General features: G+C 46.3%; 1 protein-coding gene across 24 annotated transcripts in view; it reads right to left on the bottom strand.

The window, feature by feature from the left end:
- Positions 1–21,879, bottom strand: part of KCNQ2 (potassium voltage-gated channel subfamily Q member 2) — a 73,498-nt gene that overhangs the window by 44,529 nt on the left and 7,090 nt on the right. For all 24 annotated transcript variants that reach the window (XR_010466581.1, XR_010466579.1, XR_010466580.1 and 21 more), the window contains exons 2-6: positions 6,447–6,537; positions 5,854–5,980; positions 4,606–4,781; positions 3,075–3,200; positions 757–867 (exon numbers count right to left, since the gene is read on the bottom strand). Coding sequence is in view for 21 of the 24 variants with exons in the window: in XM_065032330.1 (XP_064888402.1) it covers positions 757–867; positions 3,075–3,200; positions 4,606–4,781; positions 5,854–5,980; positions 6,447–6,537 (631 nt within the window). In the remaining 3 variants the exon portion in view is untranslated. The remainder of the gene's footprint in view (positions 1–756; positions 868–3,074; positions 3,201–4,605; positions 4,782–5,853; positions 5,981–6,446; positions 6,538–21,879) is intronic.

The following is a 21,879-nucleotide window of genomic DNA, read 5'->3' as shown; positions in this document are numbered from 1 at the left end:
CCAGGGCAGCCCTGGCAGGCATGGTCCCCATGATGGGGCAGCAAACTTTGCTCACTAGAATTGCTGCTTTTACCAAACTACCTCCAGCCAACTGATAAAATACAAAATAACCACACTGTGTTGGCATTCAGGAAATTATGCCCATGGGGGAAAAAGATGAGATCCATGCAATACACCCAAAAGCACTGAGAAAGGGATGGGATTAATTTACTAAAATGGTGTCATCACCCCTAAGAACATACTGTTGCAGGAAAAAAGTGGTTTCATTTCAATAAACATTTTTGCAGTACCAAATCTAGGCTTCCCATCCCATTTGCTCATAAGCATTGTCTGAGTCATGGACAGTCAGAGAGGGTTTCCCTTCTTGTCCCTTTTTTTAATTTTTTGACTCAACAGCCACAGAGCAGTCATGGTCAGGAAGTCTCTGGGTGCATCATGTTGCTGGGTGTAGTTCATAGAATCATAGAATACCCTGAGGTGGAAGGGACCCACAAGGATCATCGAGTCCAACTCCTGTCCCTGCACAGGACACCCCACAGCTCACACCATGTGTCTGAGGATGTCATCCAGTCTCTTCTTGAACACTGTCAGGCTTGGGGCTGTGACACCTTCCTGGGGAGCCTGTTCCAGTGCCCAGCACCTCTGGGTGAAAAAAACCTTTTCCTCACATCCAACCTAAACCTCCCCTGTGTTGCCACCAGCTCCAGGGACAAAACTCATCCCCCCTCCCAGCGTCATGCTGCTGCCTCTGCTTACGGCAGGGAGGGCGAAGAAGGAGACGCCGATAAGCGTGAACGTCGCCGCCAGCAGCCGCCCATTCCAGGTCTGCGGGTACTTGTCCCCATAGCCGATGGTGGTGAGAGTAATCTGCAAGGAGGAGATCACCACAAAGCCCAAAGTCAGAAAGACTCAAAGCTAAAACAACAGGGACAAAACTCTTGCAACACCAGAGTGGGATACGGGGGACCAAATTGAGGTGCAGCTTGGGTACCCAGGAGGACCCCAGACTTCCTGGGATGAGCACCTCCGCTGGAAGCAGCAGTGCTCTGACAGCCAGGACAGCGCTGCCACCCTCCCTGCTCGACACAAGGGGTTTTCACACCAGTCGGGAGCATTTTCTTGCCTTTAGGTGACACAGAGAGAGCTGCCATCTGGTGCAGAGGTTTGCGGCAGCTTGGAGCCTCCCCCGGGAGACGGGCTTATGCCTTCAGCAGGGAAACCGAAACGGCACAGCTCCCCAAAACCCTTCCAGCATCTCTCAAAAGGATGAAGGGCTATTCACATGCATGAAGATTTGATGCTGTTTATTCCTTATCTTCCCATCAGTGCCTATTAGCTGGTCTCCCTATTTGAAAAGAATGTAAGAGCGTGACAAGATGAATTATGGTTGCTTCACACAACCTAATTTAGGGATGTTTTTTCTCTCCTCAGTATTATTGCAATGCACCAAGAGAGTGCTGGCAAGCTGCTGCATGCATTTTGGGGAAGGAGCTAAGAGATTTGCTGGAGACAAAGAATCCATGAACTCCAAACCACAGGAAAAGATGCATTCTTTCACTTCAATCCATGGACATCACTAGTAGGAAAGGCTTCTGAGATGATTTGGAGAGCCCAGGACTGGCAGGGTAAGGCAAGGAGAGATTATTTGATTAGGAACACACACTGGACCCCAAAGGTCACTGTCCCACAGTCCCCACGGCCAGAGCTGGCACCACACTAATGGGGCTTGGGAAACCTCACACATTCAACTTCAAAGAAAATCACTTTTACACAAATGGAAATACAGTCCCAAAGTGCCATTTAATTGGACCCACTAAAAGCCCTATCAATTAGATGCCATTTTGACAAAGCAGTTAGAAAATGCATCTACATGACTATTCCTTACTGAAACACAAAGTCAAACAAATGCTCTCTCCACGATCACTGCAAAGTTGGTTTACAAGTTTTTATAATTTATACAGACAACTACAAGGGTCGGATTCACTAAGATCACACTAAAGGATGGGTTTCTGAACGCAAAATTTGATTTATTTTGCCCATCTCTTAACATCTGTCTGTACTGGACAATATCAAAAACCATTATAATGAAGCCCAAATTTTACTCTGAGCTTCTCAGTGGCAAAACAGCCTGGTTCAGCTCCACGTGCCAAAATGGGGACGGGGTGATCCTGTGCCAAAGGCTCGCATAGCCTGGGAAGCAGGAGGGACAAGTCTGCACATGGTTCTCCCGAGACTGAGCTCTAATCTGGGTTGTCACTTTTTTCCTCATTGTTTATTTTCTAGTTATGTCAAATTGGGCTTTGTTTTTATTTTCTGTCATAACCAAGAGGCTTGAAAAGCAATTTACTGCTTCTTTCACTTTGTTGGATGAGAGGAGCTGCTTGATCAGCCGATTCCTCCCCAAGCCTGTTATTGGGATTTGATCAGATCTGGGATTTTCATTACATGCTTTGTAATCAAGGCCAGACGAGCGCCACAGTGTCGGAGCAGAAGAACAATAACACAAGAAGATTAGAATGTCATTAATTCTTTCTTTGTTAATCGGGTAATCCAATAATTCACATGCACACACACACACAGAGCAAACTAAAAGTATTGCCCTTTCCTCCTTTGTCAGCAAAGATGTGAGAGGAGGGTGAATGTTTTCAGTGCTAAATCTTTCTGGTACTTAGACCCTATTCATTTTATAAAAACTTGTTCCGGCATATTTAAGAGTGCGTTGCCCAAGTACAATTTTAAATAATTAAAATGCAGCAATACTTGTCAAAATTATGATCAAAGCATCCTGTAGTGTGGGGTCTTTATCTGACCTGCTTCTATTGTCACAACAGAGCTGAATTCCACACAAGTTCCCAGTTTCCTCGCAGCTCCAGTTAATCCAAGAAATGTGATCCCCGAACATTTTCTCCAAGATTTATTTAAGAAAAAGACTTAAACGGGGAAGCCTGAAGCCATTTAATCAAAATGTTAACTAAGCACTCCGTAAGTTGACTCCTCACATTATTGATAGAAGATGGAGGGTTAATGGACATTTTATTTTTATAACCAGCAGCTGCTCTATGAAAATTACTTACCAGACCCCACCAGAGTGCATCCGCGTATGTATCAAAGTGCTCATTTTCTCCTTTCTCAGCCAAGTATACCAGGAAAGAGGCCAGGATGAGGCACAGGAAGCCAATATACCAGGCAGTAATCAGCTCCTGCAAGATCATCAAAGGACAGAAGAGAATAATTACAATGCTGGTGCGCATCTCCGAAAGCTGAGTTGCTTGCTTGCGGTTGGCCTCAGATCTGAACTTTTTCATGCATTTCTTTAGGCTTTGGGTCTTGGGTTAGAGATCAGTAGTGTCACTTTTTGAGATGGGACTATGTACCAGTGGTGGCCCTGCCACATAAACAGGGTGATCCCCATCCTGAAGATGCCACCAGCTGAACACAACCAGCAAACAGACAAGGAACAGGAAAGTTAATATAGTTTCATTATTTCAAGACATTAAATTGAGACTTAAAAATAAAATAAAATAAAAATAAAAATAATAATAATAATAATAATAATAATAATAATAATAATAATAATAATAATAATAATAATTCTTTCCCCCATTCACACAGGGAAATTAGATCAAAACTGAAATGGGAACCCCTAGATCCTTGAGGACTCTGCTTAGGGCAGGTCCCTTCCACTAACCATGAAAGAGCTGAAAAGTTGGGGTCTGGATACAACACCTCAGTTTCAGGGAAGTTTTAATTCAGAATTCACAGGAGTGATTATCTCTGGATGAAGTTAATACAATGGTAGACAAGAGACCTACAAATTCCCTATGATTTCTACACAGTTCTGGATAAGCTGGCTAAGCTTCTCAGGAGAAAAAAAAAGCACAGGAAAGAGGAGAAAAATTACATTCATAAATTCAGCAGCAGGAAACAAATAAAAAAAAAAAAAATCAACAAACTCTTCCTAAACCAGAGAAAGGACAAAGTGCCTTAGATGAAGGATCGGTTCTGTAACTTATCTGTGATCTCACATTGGGAAGAGGAACTCTGCAATAACCACATCTGAGATGCTGCGGCTCACAGGATGCGCTTCCAGAAACACATCTGCTTTGACACCTGCATCCTAGACTGAGATGCACCTGTGCTTAACGAGGCTGCTTGGCTAATTGCTCACTCTTTGAAATGAGCCATGTCAGGTGGTCACTGTGTTCACAACACTCCCTGCAAACGTCACAGAATGGTTGGGATTGGAAGAGACCTCTGGAGGTCATCTAGTCCAACCCCGCTGCTAAACCAGGTTCACCCAGAGGAGGTTGGCACAAGATTATGTCCAGGCAGGTTTTGAATATCTCCCAAGAAGGAGATGCCACAGCCTCTCTGGGTGGCCTGTTCCAGTCCTCTGATCATCTAAATATCCCTCCTTTCTCTCCTCTGTCGGTTGGAGGGCTCCATCAAACCTTGTGTCTTCAACTTTGCATTGCTCCCCAAGTTACTCTACAGCAACTTTCTAATCCTAAGAGATGTTTATGGTGGAGAACTGAACCAAAGCATTGTCTCTGGTGAAGGAAAACATGAAGAGTGACTCAATGTCCTTGCTTGGGGCTTGCTCACCTTACTGTGCGCATAGACCACAGAGCCCAGGAGTTTCCAGGTGCCGCCCCGCCGGTCCATGCGGATCATGCGCAGGATCTGCAGGAACCTCAAACTCCTGAGTGCTGAGGTGGCAAAGACGTTCCCTTGGGACCCCGCTGCCAGCACGGCGATGGAGGCGATCAGTACCATGATGTCTGCAAGAAAAGACAGCAAGAAAAGCTAAAAAAAATGTTGCTGAACCAACTACCAACAGCAGAAGGCTGTGTGTGAAAGGGACCTTGTATCAGTTGCATCTTGTGTTGGAAGGACGCGGCAGAAATCTTAACCTGGATGAACCTTATGGAAGCATCCTAGTTTCCTTCTCCACGTTCATCCTTCCCATGGAAAATGTGTCAAATACTGCAAAGCCTGAATTCTGATAGGATTCAGTGCTAACGCTGCTGAAGTGGAATAAATCATCACAAAACACATGCCCTTTTTCAATCGGGCACAGAGCTGTCTGTGCGAATTCCCTCCGTTAAATTGGGGAATGAAAATCTATAGGTCCACCAGAGCAATCCTAGGGTCCTCATGGACAAGGTCCAAGAAACAGAGCATTGTTCTATATATCTCAAAGATCCTGCAAACCTCCCTCTTCCCTAGGTTTCTAGGCAAATTTTCTAGGAATGCTCTTCTGTGGAAAAAGCTAAAATCCTGCATATGACCATTGCCAGCTCCTGCACATCTGAAAGCAGGTCCACAGCAAATGGCTTGGCCTCTGCCCACTCCTCACCCCAGTAAGTGCAACTACTGTGCCCAGGCAGTCCCTTTCACAAGAGGAAAACCAAGTACTTTACAAACAAGAATTAATTAAGTCTCATAACTCCCTTGTGAGGCAGCTCATCAACATCGGGGAAGGCACAGTGAGACACAGAGGGTTTTAATGAGCTGGGAGCAATTCGGTGTCGAGGTTGGACATGGGATCACAGGATCCCAGCTCCTACACTCAGTTTCTACTGGAAAAAAACCCTTTTTCTGTGGCTGCCGGGGGTTGTAGCGATGCCCAGGGTACACAGGGCAATGGGGCAGCTCCCAGATCTGCAAAAATCAGTACCTCAGGCAAAATAACAAAAATCATGTCCATGGATGAGGATTTTGCTCTTTTTGCTCTTTCTCGAGGTGATCATGAAGCAGCTGGGGATCAACACCCAAATGCACGTAAGAAACCGGAGCGCTTGCAATAGCCGGTTTGGTTTGGGAAACCACAGGCAGGGAGGCAGGACTCACCGATGACGCAGAAAGGCTTGCGGGCAAATTTTAACCTTCCCCTCCAGCCGCGGTATCGGCAGCAGCAGCCGGCTGCCCAGATCCGCACAAAGTATTCAACCCCAAACACCACGATGGTGACAATTTCCTGCGGGGGAGACAAGGCTGTTAGTTGGGAAAGAAGCAGGGTAGAGAGCACGGGCTGTTTGAGGAACAAATCTCTGCTGCTTGATGTTGGATCAAATAGTTGCAGGGATGTTATGGTATGGGGGAAAAGGCAGCTCTGTGGGCTTTAAACACGGGGAGCTGTTGGACATCAAACTGCTTTTCAGTTGGGATCAGTCTTGCTACTGGGTTTTGCAATTGGACATAAATGAAAAAAAAAAAAAACTTTAAGAAGAAATGGTTTAAAGAATCCTTAAAATGATTTACTCCTGATACAGTTTTCTCCTTTTCACATTTTTCTTATTTCTTACCTGCACATGCAAATGAACCCCTTCTCACAAGCAGCAGTTTACATTCTCGACCCAGTTAAATACTCCCAAACTCAGCTTTTAATTGTGTTTTTGATTTTAATGCCTCCCTGATGGCTTCATGTGCAACCCCCCACTTACCAGGATGTAAAGAGCCCCTTCTGAACTGTTCTGGTACTCATCGATGGTCGAAAACACAGACAGCACCAGGCAGGAGAAAACTAGGAGGAAACTATGTGACACAAAAAAGAGAGACAGGGAACATCAGTTTTCAGAGTAGGAGTTTTTCACATTTTTCAAACCAGTCCAGAGAGCATTTTGCTTGAACACAAAGCCAGAGAAAACTCCATGGATGCTTCTGCATTTTCAGCCCCAAACTGCATTTCCCATCCTCGCCAGGATAGGACATTTTTTGCGTGGATTTAATGTTCCTTAGGCAGGCACATCAGAATAACTCTGTGCTGCCTGGAAAGGCTGGTGAGTTTTTAGATTTGTTGTAGTATCGCTGGGAGGGGGATGGTTGTTACTCTGCTCTTCTGTGGCCCTGACATCTACATCCACAGGTTGTCCCAAAAGCAGCCTCAGAAGTGTCACATCACCCTGTCACTCACAGCCTGTCCCCATTGAAACTGCCCACTCTGTGCTTTTCATGGATGTACTGATGCAAATCAGAAGGCACAAGATGAATGACGGGTGCTCGACTGTTCTGACACTGGACGCCCGAATCTGCAGCTGCAGAGGTGTCCTGGCAGCTGCTCAGGGACAGAGAAGGTTTCCACCAGCCCACGATGCCCATTGCTTGCTCAAACAAAAGGAGGGAAATTAATTTACCAAAGATTGATTTACTGATACAATAAAGTAGGCCAGTGCAGGGAGAAACTAAGAGCTGCATTCTTTAAAAGCATTAAATAATTCATCTGTCTGGCTTTGTCTCACATTCCTACGAACAGCGCATTGAATATTTATAAGGTACGGTTCAGCTGGTGGGTGCTGTTCCTTTTTGTTGTGTAAAGAAGAGGAGTTTCTCACCGCCAGGTCATGCTTGTGGCTTTGCAATGGCCATTAATGTCACAATAACAAGTAAAAAAAGAGAGGATTTGCAGTATTCATTTGAACCACAGGCTGAAACATCCCAGCTTGCTGGATGGACCTTCAGAGCCATCTCAGCAAAGGCTGAGCCCTGTCAGCAACAAGATGAATTCAGCACAGACCAGATAAGGAAAATGCCTGATTTCTGACTGAAAACTTCCTCTTCTCACCCCAGATCTGGTACCTAGAGACTTGAAACAACCTCAAGAGAGTAGGAAAACATCTCTTGCAAACCCCCTCATGACATCCCCCAGTGTCTTCTCTGAGTCTCACTTAAAACGTTTTGTTTCTCCCCAAGCCAGCCTTTTAAAAGCCCTTCCTTGCCATAAACAAGCCTTCCACAACCTGTCCTGCAGCCAAGTGGTCTCCATCCGTCCCCACATCCTCCCAGTTGCCCCAGGAGCTGGATACAGGACCCTGCTGTTGCTTCACGCTGCGGGAGGAAAGGAGCTGCAACTGGGTCAGGCAGCCCTGCTCCTGCGCTGGCCCAGATTTTGCTGCAAACTCCCACGTTGGAGTGAGAAACAAATGAATAATCAATGAAAGAAGAGAGAGAAGAGGAAAACAAGACAAAAAGGAAAAAATAAAGGGCATCATGGAAAGGGATCAGGGGAAAAGAAAATCCAACATTTTCTCGTTAAGGAAGTAGAACACAGATTGTATTTTTAAGAGCAAACATCACAATAAAATGCCTGGGAAGGTGCTGAAAGCAAAGTGCCAATATCAGCACAGACTTGTGGGCAAGGTGACCACCTTGGACAGATCCAGAATAAAGTCCTGACAAGGACAAACACCACATTACATACATTAGATTTGTCACTAGACAGATATGGATGAGGCAGAAAAGAGGAAAAATTATTTTATCACTTTGAATTCCAAGGGTGGATGGTGCAAGTGGGGGAGATCTGGGGAGAGCCAGCGCAGGTCCGGGTGCTGCCGGGGAGATGGGATGCCCAGAAGCAGCGTCTTTTCTTTCCAGAACATCACCACAGCCTCAGCCCTGGTCCCTCCCTTCCCTTAGCTCCCTGGGGCCAGCTCAGGGCTGCTGTAATTTCATCTCTGTGCTCCCCAGGGCTCTCATTGCTGGGGAGACCTGATGCAGATCCTGCTTGCAGGGCCAGCATTAATTACAGCACTGCCAAGCATGGGCAGCAATGGGGAAGGCACCAGCTTCTTCATCAAAGCATGGGGGCTCCATGGCCAAATCCCACATGGACCAAAAACTCCCCTGTGTCAGTCCCGATGGGGATGTTCAGCTCCTGGGTAAGGAACAGTCCTGCCAGTGAGGGATGCAGGCACTGGCTCCTCCCAGGGGGAGCATCCCAAAATGGCTGCTCTGCTTGACCCTGTGGTCCATGAACCTCTGGGAGGCTGTAAAAGGAGACAGAGAATGAAGCCGTTCTGCAAGGAAACTGAATTCAGGGGTTTGGGGTCTGTAAGGCTCCTGGGAGGCTTTGAAGGATCTACAGACCCTCTATGTATGGGGGATTTGAAGAAGAAAGGTGAGAGGCATGTCCACATCAGAGATGGTATGTATCCTCTGAGCTCCAATGGAGGGAAAGCAGCAGAAAACATGAAGGTTGATTCTGCTTTAATTTCACTTAATCTACCCAGACATCTCAGAAAAGGGCTCCAGATAATAATGGATAGCTTGGAAAAGGGAAATAGGCCAATAAATAGTGCAGAGGCTGGGATAAATCTAATTTTTAAAGCTACCTATCTAATCAAAGCAAATCACATCTGCAGCCTGACTCTGGGTAACATTAACGTGCAGGAAGGAACATTAATTACATCCCATCTAATGATTTTTACATTAAAGATGCCAATTCTGCTTAGAGCTTTGGAGAAGACAATATCCTCCTCCTGAGTAGACAGGAGCTGGGTCCTGCACAATGCACCAGCCTCTCCCAAGCCCCGACTGGGATGCAGTGGGCAGTGTGTGGGTTTGGACCAGTTTCCTGCGCAGACTGATGGTCCAGAGGATGCTCCATCCCTCTGGAGCAGGACGCTTCATGTCACTTCACCTTCCCACCCACCACCTATCCCAACAGGCATTCAGCATCTTTTGCTGCTCCAGCATCCCCCTGTCTGTTGCTTAGACCTTTGTGCTCCACCAAGACTCAGCTGTGCAAATCTGACTGTTGTTAATACTAATAAATCCAAAGTCTGGCTTTACACTCAGGGTTATGTTGGCTTAGAACACCTCTGCAAGCTTCTTATAACAGTTTATAAATCCCAGCACAAAATCTGCATATCCAGATTTCATATCCATTGTACTTCATGACAGGAATAGAACAAGAAGTGACTGAACTCTCCCTAAAAAAAGAAACAAACAAAAAACCCCACAAACAAACAAAAAACCCCAACAACCTTAAAATTATTTGAAACGGGAAAGACTGTCCTTTTTTTCCTCAATAAAAGCATATGACAAACATCATAAACCTTTTCAGGTTAATCATTTAATCTGTCTTCTGAAAGAAACCCACTTAGAATCTACACACCCATTTATGTAAGAATATAAAAAGACCTTTAAATTTGTTCCTGAAATACTTGTATTCGAGTAACACTCTCTGACATGCAAAGAACATTGGGGTTCCTCTGGTGCAGGACCAGGGGAATAATAAGCAATGAGATTCCAGGATAAGATGGAGATGGATACAGGACAAGGAGGTGGCACAAGCTTGTAACAAGCCGCTGTGCTCGTAACACACTTCATTTGCTCTCCCTGGAATTCAGAAAGGGAATTAGTGATTTAATTAGAAAGAGCAAAGCTGGAAAGGAGGGAGATTTTTACTACAAGCATTTGAGAGCTGCACAACAGAAAACAACTTGAAACATTTATAACACTTAAAAATTACTTCGGGGATGTAAACGAGGTGTTGATAATTGTGCTAAAATAAAACCAAAATGCTTCTGGGTGATCCATCTGCAAGTCCAGCAATCCGTTTGCTGTGGTCTTTGTAAAATGCTGCCTTTTGAGTAGCTGAAACTTCAACGCAAATCAAAGGTCATGAAAATGAGACAATGACAATAAATCGAGGCGAAGAGCAACAGAGAGTATCAAATACCTTTTAATGCTCAGAAAGCCTCATAATCAGAACTATTTACAGCTCCGTTTAAACCTTCAGTGACTCAGAAGCAAAACTCTGATAATGCCGTGACTTTTTCAGGGGTAACGATATCACCGAATTGCAAAAGATACCATTGTACCTACCCTTAGCCAGAAGCATCCATCATCTTTATTCATGTAAGCAATCCTGCTGTGATTTGCCACCCAGCTATTCATTTACAAGGCTAAACGTGAGCCTAAATGCCTCACTCCAGCTTTCCACAGCCCTCAGCCAAAATCATCTCCCAAGGCGACTTCTGTCGTTAGCAGAGCTGAAAATAGAAGCAGGGAGTCCTGCCTTTCGGTCCTGTGCCTTAATAAACACTCTTTTTTCCAAGCAGAGCTCCTGATGGCGCCTCATTCCCCACAGGCGTGGCCATGCTTCGCACCAAACCCAGATCTTGCTGCTGCTCCTCCTCAGAGCCTGGAGGGTCCCTGGGCATCCATGCAGGTAGAAAATACTGTTTATGGACAACACACAGGCTGGCTCCAAGGAAGGGATTCTCATGGTTTATAAACTTTTAAATAAATCTTCAGCAGAGGCACCTCTGGGACAACATCAATAGCTCCTGTGCCTTCTTGGTGCACCAAGATGATGGCTGAAGAGCTCCAATAAGAAGTTCATGTACTAAGGACAGTGGGGTAAATGGAGCAAGAGAGCATCTCCAAGGGACCACAGCAGCGTAGTGGAGGAGGATGCAATGTGGACAGCAAAGCTGCACTAAATGGTGATTTGAGATATTGGAATTAATAAGGTCTTGAAGATTCCCAGCCACACCATTATAGGGGAAGCACTGGGATGGGAAGGAAAATGAGAGGGTTTGCTTTCCTGATGAGCTCTGTTGCACCATCACCACCTGCATGACCCCAGGACACTCCTCAGCCCCTTGTGCAGGGATGCAGCAAACCTGCTCTCCTTGCTGCACCACAGCAAGGTGGCAAACAGGAGGTGGTTTTCCAACAGAAGAGGTTTTCTGGGGTCTCTCGAGGACATGTGGCCGGAGCAGGATCATTGCCAAGCCCTGTACCCTCTCTGTGCTCCTGCTGGAACCGGCCTGCACATGCACATCCCAGGCAAGTCGGGGGGGTGAGATCTCCTTTGCATCAGGTTTTTTGGGTAAGTTCTTTTCAGCTTTATGGACAGATAAGGAACTTTCACAAATCCATCACAAACTACAGAAAAAGGAATAGGTGTCCATAGCTTTACTGTATTTGCACAAACCATGAAACTTCTCTTGTTCTGCCTTCCCTCTGTTTAGGCAGCAATTTCTCAGTTAAATATGGGTTCATAAATATTTTCTCCTTCAACATCCACCAATTTTTGAACCAGTTCCCACTCAGAGTTCCTTCAGCCTTTCCCCCTTGCTTATAATAGTCAGGGAGCAGAAATAGCACCATCTGCCCCAAGGTCACCAGTGGAGTCAGAGTCCTGACCTGAACTCATGAACTGCAGGAATTTGAGCAGAAATGAGTTTCACATGACATATATTGTCCCTAGTCCAGCAAAGGATTGTGTATCTCCATGCCAACAAGCAAGAGTGAGCTTAAGAGCTTTTCTGGATTGAAGCCTCAAAGAACAAAAGCCATCTGGAAATGACAGGGAACGTAGATCAAGAGCTGAGCATTTACAGTGGGAAAAGGGGTTAAATTTAAGGAACTGGTTCCAATTCCTTAAATTAGAGGCAGCTCTAATCATTTGACATACTCAAGGCAACGCAGAGTAAAAGCTTTATTAATAATAATCACCGCATGCAACGTTCTAGCTCTGATGTTGTTCTTTGTCCTCATCTCACATGAATCACTGAGAAATGCTTGTCTGCATATTCTCTGTCCCCATGCACACAGCCTTGAAGGAGTCAGATGCCTGGAGGAAAACCCAAAGTATCCATCAAGCCCCTGTACCTGCCAGAAGAGTCTGTCCCTGCTGTGATTCAGCTCTGCCAGGCTGAGGTTTTCTTTTAAAAACTTGGTTTGTAAAGAATATTTAAAAAATATTCACACAGCTGCAGAAACGGTTCACAGGAGAGAATCCTAAAGATCACAGTGCAATTACATTGAACTGGAAGATAAATTAAGAGTATAAAATATCGGACATTTAAGTAATTCTTAAAACGTCTGCGCAGGCATTTATTCAGAGCACGTTCATTGATTTTAATGTGAGGGAAAGTTGCTGTCTCATGCAATACCCGTATTATTCAGATTGAAATCTGAGCGCTGCCTGTTTCATCCCACAGGGTATTCCCCCAAAAGAGCCTCTGCTTCCTCCCTACCTCTGAGAAACCATTATTCGTGAGTACAGGAATACAAGCTTTCTTAATCTAACCTTCATTTGTATGTAAAGATCAAGTTATTTCTGTGTCTTAAGGGCAAAGCCCTGCTTTTCTGCAACACTTTGAGAAAAAAATTTAAGTAAATTTAAGAAGCCAAGGGCTATGCTGCATGGTTGGAGTGTACAGGAATAAAAAAAACCTCTTGCTGAGGTCAAGTCCCTTTGACTGACCTGGGCAAATCACTTGACCTGACTTAACTGAGGTGTAAAACTGGGTTAAAAGCAAGATGTCCCTGTAGGATGTAATGCTGCATCTCATCTAAATATTCCTCGAGGGAATGGGATATACAAAAATAGGCTCTGGTCTAATTGCAGATAGGAAGATTGCCTCAAAAAGTGCAGGGCTGGTTCCTGCTGCAGACAGGAATAGTAGCTGGTTTTTCAAAGGTCTGTCCCAGAATCAGCAATTCAGCTGGAGCCCAAGGATTCCTGCCCTGAAGGACAAGCTCTGTCTCCCCAAGCTCTTTGAGCTTTGCTTCCCCATCTCTGACTTTGCACTAGTTTTACAGCACCAAGAATTACAGCACCTCAAACACAAGCATCCTCAGGGAGCTACTGATACCAAGGCTCGGTGGCTCCCAGCAGCGGCATGAACCATCTCAGACCCACAGCAGGCAGATGAATGTTTCAAAATCCTGATGTTCAGTTAAAAAACAACCAACTCACTTTCCCCACATCTCAGCCAATGTTTTTTGTCTCTATACAGGCAGGACCCCAGAGCTATGTTCTCAGGCTCCCTCCCACCAAAGGACAACTGAGATTTTGGGTCCAGCCCTGGTATCATGTCTCCATAATAAGAAGACAAGAATGCAATTTCTCAAAGCCAAACACTAACGGATAACACCAAAACATCACCAAAGCATTGCTAATTTCATTTGCTCATCAGTTTACTTAATTAACTGAGTCTTGGAGAAAAGAAAGAAGTATTTGTAAACTGCCCATATAATATGTCTTAGAGTTGGTAATTTCACCATCTGTTCAATTTTACTTCTCTTGTCCCAGCCGGTGCTTAGGAAGCTCAGAGCCAAGAAGCAGGAGAGCTGGTGCACAGCTTTTTGATATTAGACACCAGAAGACAATGACCCTCAAGCTGGATAAAAAAAAAAATGTACCTAGAGGAATAACAGGAGTTCTGCAATCAGCAGAACCACATTCCCTCTCTGCAACTCACACTGGTCCAAATCAGGAATAAACCCCCAAGAGCCAAGGGGGCTGGACCACCTCAGCTCAGCCAGGTCTGAATCTGGCAATGCCCGAGAGACACTCAAGTTTAACATGCAGGAAAACACAGAATAAGGTCCAGCAACAAGAAATAAAAAGCCAACGGCTTTGCATCCCTTCCCCATATCAGTAGGTCAGTTTGCTCTTCAATGCCAAAGGTGGCAGAGTGTGGCCACAGTGCTTTGTGTGTCCATGAAGCTGCTCCTGCTGGCACAGGATGTTTCACGCTGAAATGGCACCTTGGCCATGCAGACAGGTAGCCAGGAGGAGCTGCTCAGGGGGAAGGGATGCAAACCAAAGCCTCATCTCCAGAGAGCTCAGACTTAAAAAGTCAGCGCTCTTTAGCCCTAAAAATTTGCTGAAACAGCCTGTTATGCCGCAGGGAGGGGAGAGCATCACAACAGCTGCCAGTCAAGCTCCGTTTAACTTTGCTGCTAACATAAGTATTTTGGGCCTTCCAGGAGCTTTAAAGCCCTTTTCCACCAATCTCCCCTTTACAGAGGTAATATTTCCCTGAGCTGCAGACAGATTTGCTCCAGTCATGCTGCTCCCTAGGAGCGACAGGGAGCACCTCCTGCCACCACCCACATTGGTGTCTAGAGAACAGGCAGCTCATGACACCCGCCCCACCTGCACAGAGAGCCAGGTCTGCCTAGACACGGCCTCTCCTTGCACCTGATAAATTAATCCCCAGCACCAATTAATCATTTTATCTCTTGCTTCTTCTCCAGCATAACTGAAAACACAGCAAGCAGGTGGCCAGGTGTGGATGGGAAAGCAGATCACTGCTCAGCACCCCCACCATCAAGAGCCCTTGGCAAGGGGAGAGGATGCCCAGAGAGGAGGGAAAAGCGATGCTCCTGCTGGAAGAAATGATGACAATCTCAGTTGCCTCCTTTTTAAAGCCTTTCAGGCTGGGTAGTTTTGGGGATTTGTTGCATTCAGGGCTTTTTGAATCACCTGGATGCTTCCAAAGAAGGAGGCATTGCCTCACTGATAACTCCCCCAAAAACCTGCACCAGTGGGAAAGGGAGGAAGGCTGCAGGTGTCCCCAGTCCCTGCAGCGCAGCTATTTGCAAGCCAGCCCCACACTTTAATCTCATTTAAGGCCACCCTTCCCAGCCTGTTCCCAAGCCCTGTGCCCGGGAGAGCCACCAGCTCACAAAAACCAGCTCCCCCCAGTTCCCCAGCTCTGCAAATGACAGGTTTGTTCCCTCTCCTTATTTCCCTGTGCCAGTAAACACAATAATATATAGCAAGCTGCAGGAGGCAGATGATTGTGTGGTGAAAGGTGGAAAACATCTAAAAATGATTTAAAGCAGAGAAGAGAGTAGGAAGAGAGGGTTGCAGATTATACTGTCCAAGGAGGAAGAGTTGTTGGGCTGAGGAAAGGCAGCAGACAGGGAAGGTTTTCCTGCCCACCCTGCAGCTCCTTGCTCCAGGTGATGCTGAGGTCCCTGGCCCCAGCCCTGACATGGGATGCCAGCAGCTCCAGCCCTGGGATGGGCCAGGAATAAGGCCAGTGCTGCAGGGGCCAGACCCACAGTGTTTTGAAGCTTACAAGTAACAGGGACACAGACACATTAAAGCTGAAGAGAGATTATCTAGCTGCCATTTCAACACACCGGTAAATCAAAGTCGATGGGAGCCATATGCTCTGCTGGGAAGCATCCATCTCGTTGCCAGGGAAACATCCTTCCCATTTAAAATGGCAGGCAAAGGCTTGCAAAAACCTGCTTTTAACCCCTTTTTTCAGGCAGGATCCAAGTCCCCTGGCAGCATTGAGCTGTTCTGCTGCTGGGCTGCTCCCTGGCAGAGCTGTCGCAGCTTCACTCAGGAGCATGACAAGGGGATGGTTCCTCTCCCACAGGGTCTAAGGAAATCAAACCCATGCTGACAGCACTGTGACCCTGCTTCCAACTTCCAGCTCACTCACAAGCTGGTTTCCATGGTTTATCACCTGGGAAAGCCAGGGATCACCTACCTGGGCCAAATCAAGCAGCCCCACTCAGGGATGCTGCAGGTGCACAGCACAGATGTGCACAGCTGTGGGGCAAGACTGTTCTAGAGCAGGGAAATAACACAAACCCAGCCTTTTGCAGAGCAGCAAGGGTACCATGAAATGTCTCACAAGCAGTGATCAAAAATCTGACCTTGGAAATCACAACGTTCTGCAACCAGGGCTTCAGGCCCACGGAAATAATAAACCCATCCCCAAACTTCGCAGCTGGCTGGAGTCTGCAGCTGGCCCTGGGTCTCCTTCTGCATCTGCAGCTTTTTGTTGCTTCCTCGCAGTTGAGTGTACAATTATTGTGTAGAAACATGGCCAGAGCCTCTGCCAGCTGACGAGGGGACAGTGATGGGGGTGTGGGAAGGGGTACCCACGAAGCACCGAGGGCAATCTGTAACCCGGCATCGTGGGAGTCACAGCAGCAAATGCTCTCCAGACTATTAATACTAATGAATTTGCATGTGATTTTGTTTTAGACAGAAGATAGAGACCAGTGACCATGTGGGTACTGAGACAGAAAACTGAACATCCTCTTGCAAGTATCTTAATCTGTGTTTACTTCCAACCTCTCACGATTTTTTTCCCTTTTTTTAAACTCTCCTCATTTATTGTAAATCCCACAAGTAGATGAAGCCAATTGTTAAAGCACAGAAACAGACTATTTTCTATTCTGATAAGTAGCTGGGCCCTAACAACCTTTATAATGGAGATTTGAGACAATATTTAATAATTCAAAACCTAGGAAGGTCTGACAGGACAAGGATGCATTGTTCAAGCCTCCTTGTCTGTATAGGAAATGGTTATTACTGCTGGAGAGGGAGAGGCCAAGTTTAGAGCACAGTGGGTGGGGATGCTGGATTATACCACAGGTATCCCACATCATCTAATTCCTCCACACCTCAGCTCCCAAACTGGATAACAAGGGTAACGATTCGCCTCCCAGCACACAGGGCAACAGCTGAGGTTAAATTCACACAAAGGTCAAGACGCCCCCATGGCCATCACCAACCAATTAATCCTTCTAGAGCAGAATAAAGTCTGGCACAAAACCACTGCAAAGCACACTGCTAACCACAGTTGACATGGACCAGAGCCAGTAAGTGACAGAACGAAGCCACCCAGGAGCAACGTCTTCCAGCACATGGCACCAGGGTATGCCCAGCACCACAGCCAAGGGGTTAGTCCTCCCCTGTATGACATAGAATCACAGAACAGTTTGGGTTGAAGGGACCTTCCCAGCTCACCCTGTGCCACCCCTGCCATGAGCAGGGACATGTTCACCAACTCAGGTTGCTCAGAGCCTCATCCAGCCTGGCCTGGGATGTCTCCAGGGATGGTTCATCCACCACCTCTCTGGGCAACCTGGGCCAGTGTTCCACCATTCTCAACATCTCACAGCACTTGCTACAGTCCTAAATGCCTTACCCAGCCATTAACTTGGCTCTTAATCCAGGTGACAGCAGCTGGTGTAGAGCTCACGAGGAGATGCTAGAGTGTGACTTCATCGGGGCCTCCTGCTCCTGCCCTAGCAGGGAAAGTGTCACCTTCACTGGGTGACATCATATGAGATCTCCCCAGCGATTTGTCAGCTGGCTCCAAGATATGCTCTGGCTGTCTGGAATAATGTCACTAGGCATTGTACATATCAAACAACCTTTTTATGAAACTACGTGCTCCTTCCTACCTCCTTGTTGGCTCAGAGCCTCACAAGTGGTCTGTGCTGCACGTTGAGGACACACACAGTGATAAAAAGCAATGAATGGATAACAGCCAGGTAGTATTTTGAGTTACAGCATCATCAGCCTGCTGCTAAACCAAAGCAGGAGCAGCTCTCCATCCTGGTTGTGTAACCCAGCCTCACAGGACACTCCCCATAATTACAGGCCCTTTCCTGCAGTCCCATGGGGGCCATATTCTGCATTCATGAAAGGATGCTCAGTGCTTAGCTTCCTCTCTAGCACATTTTTTTCAGTCTTCCATAGAAACAGCAAAGAGCAAGAGGAAGCAGGAGGGAGAGGGTGAAAAAAAAATAAGGTTTAATTAATTTTCATTTAATTTCTGCTGGGCTTTTAGCAAATGAAAAATAAGTGAGCCATCCCATCAGGTCTGTGCTGCCTCCCTGGGATGCTCTACCAGCCCATGTTTCACACACAGCTGCACATCCCACCATCCGGGAATGGCAGCACAGGGTCGGGCTCAGCTCCGGCCGCTCTTCCCAACTTGCATCCCACGGGATGTGACTGCAGGGTAGATGGGTCTCCCCAGCCACAGTTGGGGGCTGACAATCCATTAGCTTAATGAATTTCTCTGAGGTTTTTAATAACCTGGCCCTTCTCCACGTGGGAGCAGATGAAGAGCAGGGTTGGGTAGTGCTGGAATCACTTTGGAGGTTCAGCCCATTTCTCTGCAGGGAGCTGGGGCTTGGGCAGGTGCTCTACACCCACACCTCACCCACGAAGGGATTATTTGAATTTGCAAAAATGCAATACTTGCATGGCCAAAGTGGCTACTTCAATGAAGGTGCTTCCCAGGTGCTCCAGTTCTCACATTCAGACGGGTCAAGCCCAGGCAATGACCAGCCCTGCCTGCCAGCAGGTCTCCCAGATTTGGCTGTTCCAAATCAAGAGTGGAGACCTGAGGCTGGGATACTCCTTGCCTGTTTGTAGATGTCTACACCCTCATCTCCCAGGAGAAACAGTGGAAAAAACAGGGATGTCCCATTCACTCATCTTATTTAGGCACTTCCACTACTTTTCAATTTTCTCACAACCTCCAATCATTTCCCCATATTTGAGGCAGGTTAATCCATCACCAACTTGAAAACAAGTTCCAAATCTACATGGTATTATTTATTCCAGGCTAAAATGGGAGATCTACCAATTCACAGACTAAGCCTCAGCAGCTCGCTCTCTGCCATTTAGCACAAATTGAGACACTCCCACCACCCACAAACAGGCTCAGGGCTGGAGGGGCAGCTCAGACAACATTTCAAATTATATCTGATTTCTGTTGCAGAAAAGAAAAACAACAGCAAAAGCAAAAGGTCACTGCAGAAATTCTTCCTACCACTCATTAGCTGGTATGGCAAGGGAAAAGCTGCTAAATGAGAACAGCATTAAAAACATCTAAATGTTAAAGGGGAAAACATGGGAAACAAGAAAGATTCTGTGCAAAATTCTGTGCGACTGCATGTTGTGTCTGACAAATTACAAAGAGTGCAGGGAAATCTCCTTTCTCTAGGTCTCTTTCCTTCCTTACAGGAATAGCCATAACTCAGAAAAAGGCAACTCCAGTGGTGCACATCCAGCACCCACAAGGACCAAACCACGAGGTCACATCAACAGTTTATTTGGTGCTGATACAGATTAAAGGCATTAGTCCCTCAGGCTATGGAGACAGAGCACTCATGAAGTGCCAGCAATTTAGTTCAAGACATAATGACATGAGGACTTGTCCCTCTAGCTCAGGGTGATGCTTAATTGGGTGTGAAGGCAGCTTTTGGATGAATATGGTCATCAGCACACTGGCTTATTTGCAACTCCCCAGAAAGCTGCTACATGAAGAGCTCTCCTTGCACCCCCAAATCATGCACAGCAAGGCAGCTTTTTGCAAGGCCACCAAGCAAGCATGGGATGCGTCTGAAAAAGGACCATCCGACAAGAAATAACAGTGAAACTCCTCCAAACCTGGCAGCTCCTGCATTGGCAATGTCTTGGAGGAACCCATCTGCATCTGCCTGTGGCACCTGTGCTCTGATATCAACAGAGAATTGCAGACACTCTGAAATCTCTCATCTCTCCTAAATAAGGAAAATCCCACTGAGCGAAAACCCAACATCATCAGCAAATCGATCTCAGCAGAGCAAAGAAGGTACAAATCACACTTCCACTGTGCTCATGAGACACTGTACAGCAAGACTTGCTCCTGGACATGCAGTGAACTGTGCCTCTGCAAGTTGTCCCAGCAGCTACACAACCCCAAGACAGACAAACACCCTGTGCAAACTCTTACCCATGCTCCAAACGGCCACGCTCCTTCAGCCAGGAGAGATGGGATCAGCAGCACAAAGCTTCCAAAGGATGGAGCCAGTTTGAGGGTTGGCTTTGCTGCTCATTCAAGCTTTATATAGAGTCAGGGCAGGATCCAAAAGCGGAAGAGAGACACCCACTCCCAGGGAGTGTAACACACACCGAAATAAATAGCTCCCTGCCTAAAGAGATGACTCAGGAATATTCTCACTAGTCCTTAAAGCACAAATCATCACTAATAAACCCCCAGGAACCTGGAAGAAGGCCCAAGTGAGAGGTTAACTGGACAACACATGGCATTTTCAGCCTTGCCGGATGTAGAGGAAGGAGGAACAACCACCTTACTAAACCAATGGCCACACCAGCCTGAGCCCTTTATGCCATCTCTCTGTCCCAAGAACAAAGAGCATCCTTATTCCTGGGGACAGGGCTTGTTTCTCACTACCCCTCCTGGAAGCATTCAAGCTTAACTACCATACGGCTTGAAGTGGCAGGAGGCAACACAGCCTCACTCCCTGTTTGTCCAGCTATAATACACAGATATTTAACTCCTTTGCTCTCCTCTTGAGTGAAAGATGGAGTGCTCTTACATGCCTTATAACTTTATTCAGATGAGGTAATGAACCTCCAAGCAACCATAAACTCAATTAATGGACACTTTGAGACTCTGAGTTGTGCAAAAGCCCATAAACATGCAGCAGAAAAAGTCTCCCTGCGCTGTCATTTCGCTGCCACACGTAACACTTTAACAGCACGAAAGCCGATAAGCCCAATTCACAGCCCTCTACACGCTGCATTTGTAATGAACTGCAAGATCACAGCAAAGTGCCCCAGTAGGGAAGATCCATACCCCATGAAGATGCGTCCCATCCTCCCAGTTAAACGTTAACCCTGCTGAGGTCCTCAGGCTACAGGATTTACTGCCAAAAATCAGCTGCTCTAGCCAAAGCCAACCCCACTTTCCTTTGCAAATTCAAGGAACACAAATAGAAACCAACCCACCAAACCAAAAGCAAATAAGCAGCTGGGCAAATACTATTAAAAAGAAAAATGGAGCAAAGATAACATTTACCAGCAGTCCCCCAACAGCTACTTTATGCCTTTCTTCCGTCTTGTCTGTTCAATACAGTAAGTCCTTGCAGCAAGAACTGCCTCTTTTTGGCTTGATGTGCAGAGCAGAAGCTTGTAGACTTTTATTTCCATTTGGGGTGCTCGCACACTACTGTAATATTAAAATCAATACCAAAGGGAAAACAATATTAACTATTATTTGACTGAAGATTTTTTTTCCCCACCATATCAAACCAAAGTCGCAACAAACACATACAGCGGGTACCAAAACACGAGCTACTGCATTCACAAGCAGAGATGGAGAAGAGGTGCACGTGAGTCACATTTGAGTCAGGATTTTTGCTAGGTTTTTTCTCTCTTTTTTTTTCCTCTGCGTATCATAATAACTTTATAGGCAGTGACAGCGTATCTCTGGAAGCTGCATTAGGATTGCCTGTCCTGCTGTGCTCATCCATCGCAGCATGCAGCAGCAGCTCAGCTATCGCCCCAGCTGCATTTTGCTTTGATGCTGTCACCTCCCTGGGCTGGCAGAGCTCTAAAGGAGAAAGCAGGACTTCCAGGTAGATCAGGGTTTGCTTACAAACAAGGCGGTTGTGAATCCGTGGGAAAGACTCTCTGGAAGGCAAAAAATCCCTGCCTCTTTCAGTCTTGTCCTGAAGAGACCAAGTGTCAACCACAATGGGCTGGTGGGATCCCCAGATGGGTAGTGGTTGCCT

This window comes from Columba livia, chromosome 16 (assembly GCF_036013475.1).
Source record: "Columba livia isolate bColLiv1 breed racing homer chromosome 16, bColLiv1.pat.W.v2, whole genome shotgun sequence".
Lineage (NCBI taxonomy): Eukaryota > Metazoa > Chordata > Aves > Columbiformes > Columbidae > Columba > Columba livia.
Note: the sequence above shows the minus strand (reverse complement) of the source record. Positions and strands in the feature narration are given on the sequence as shown.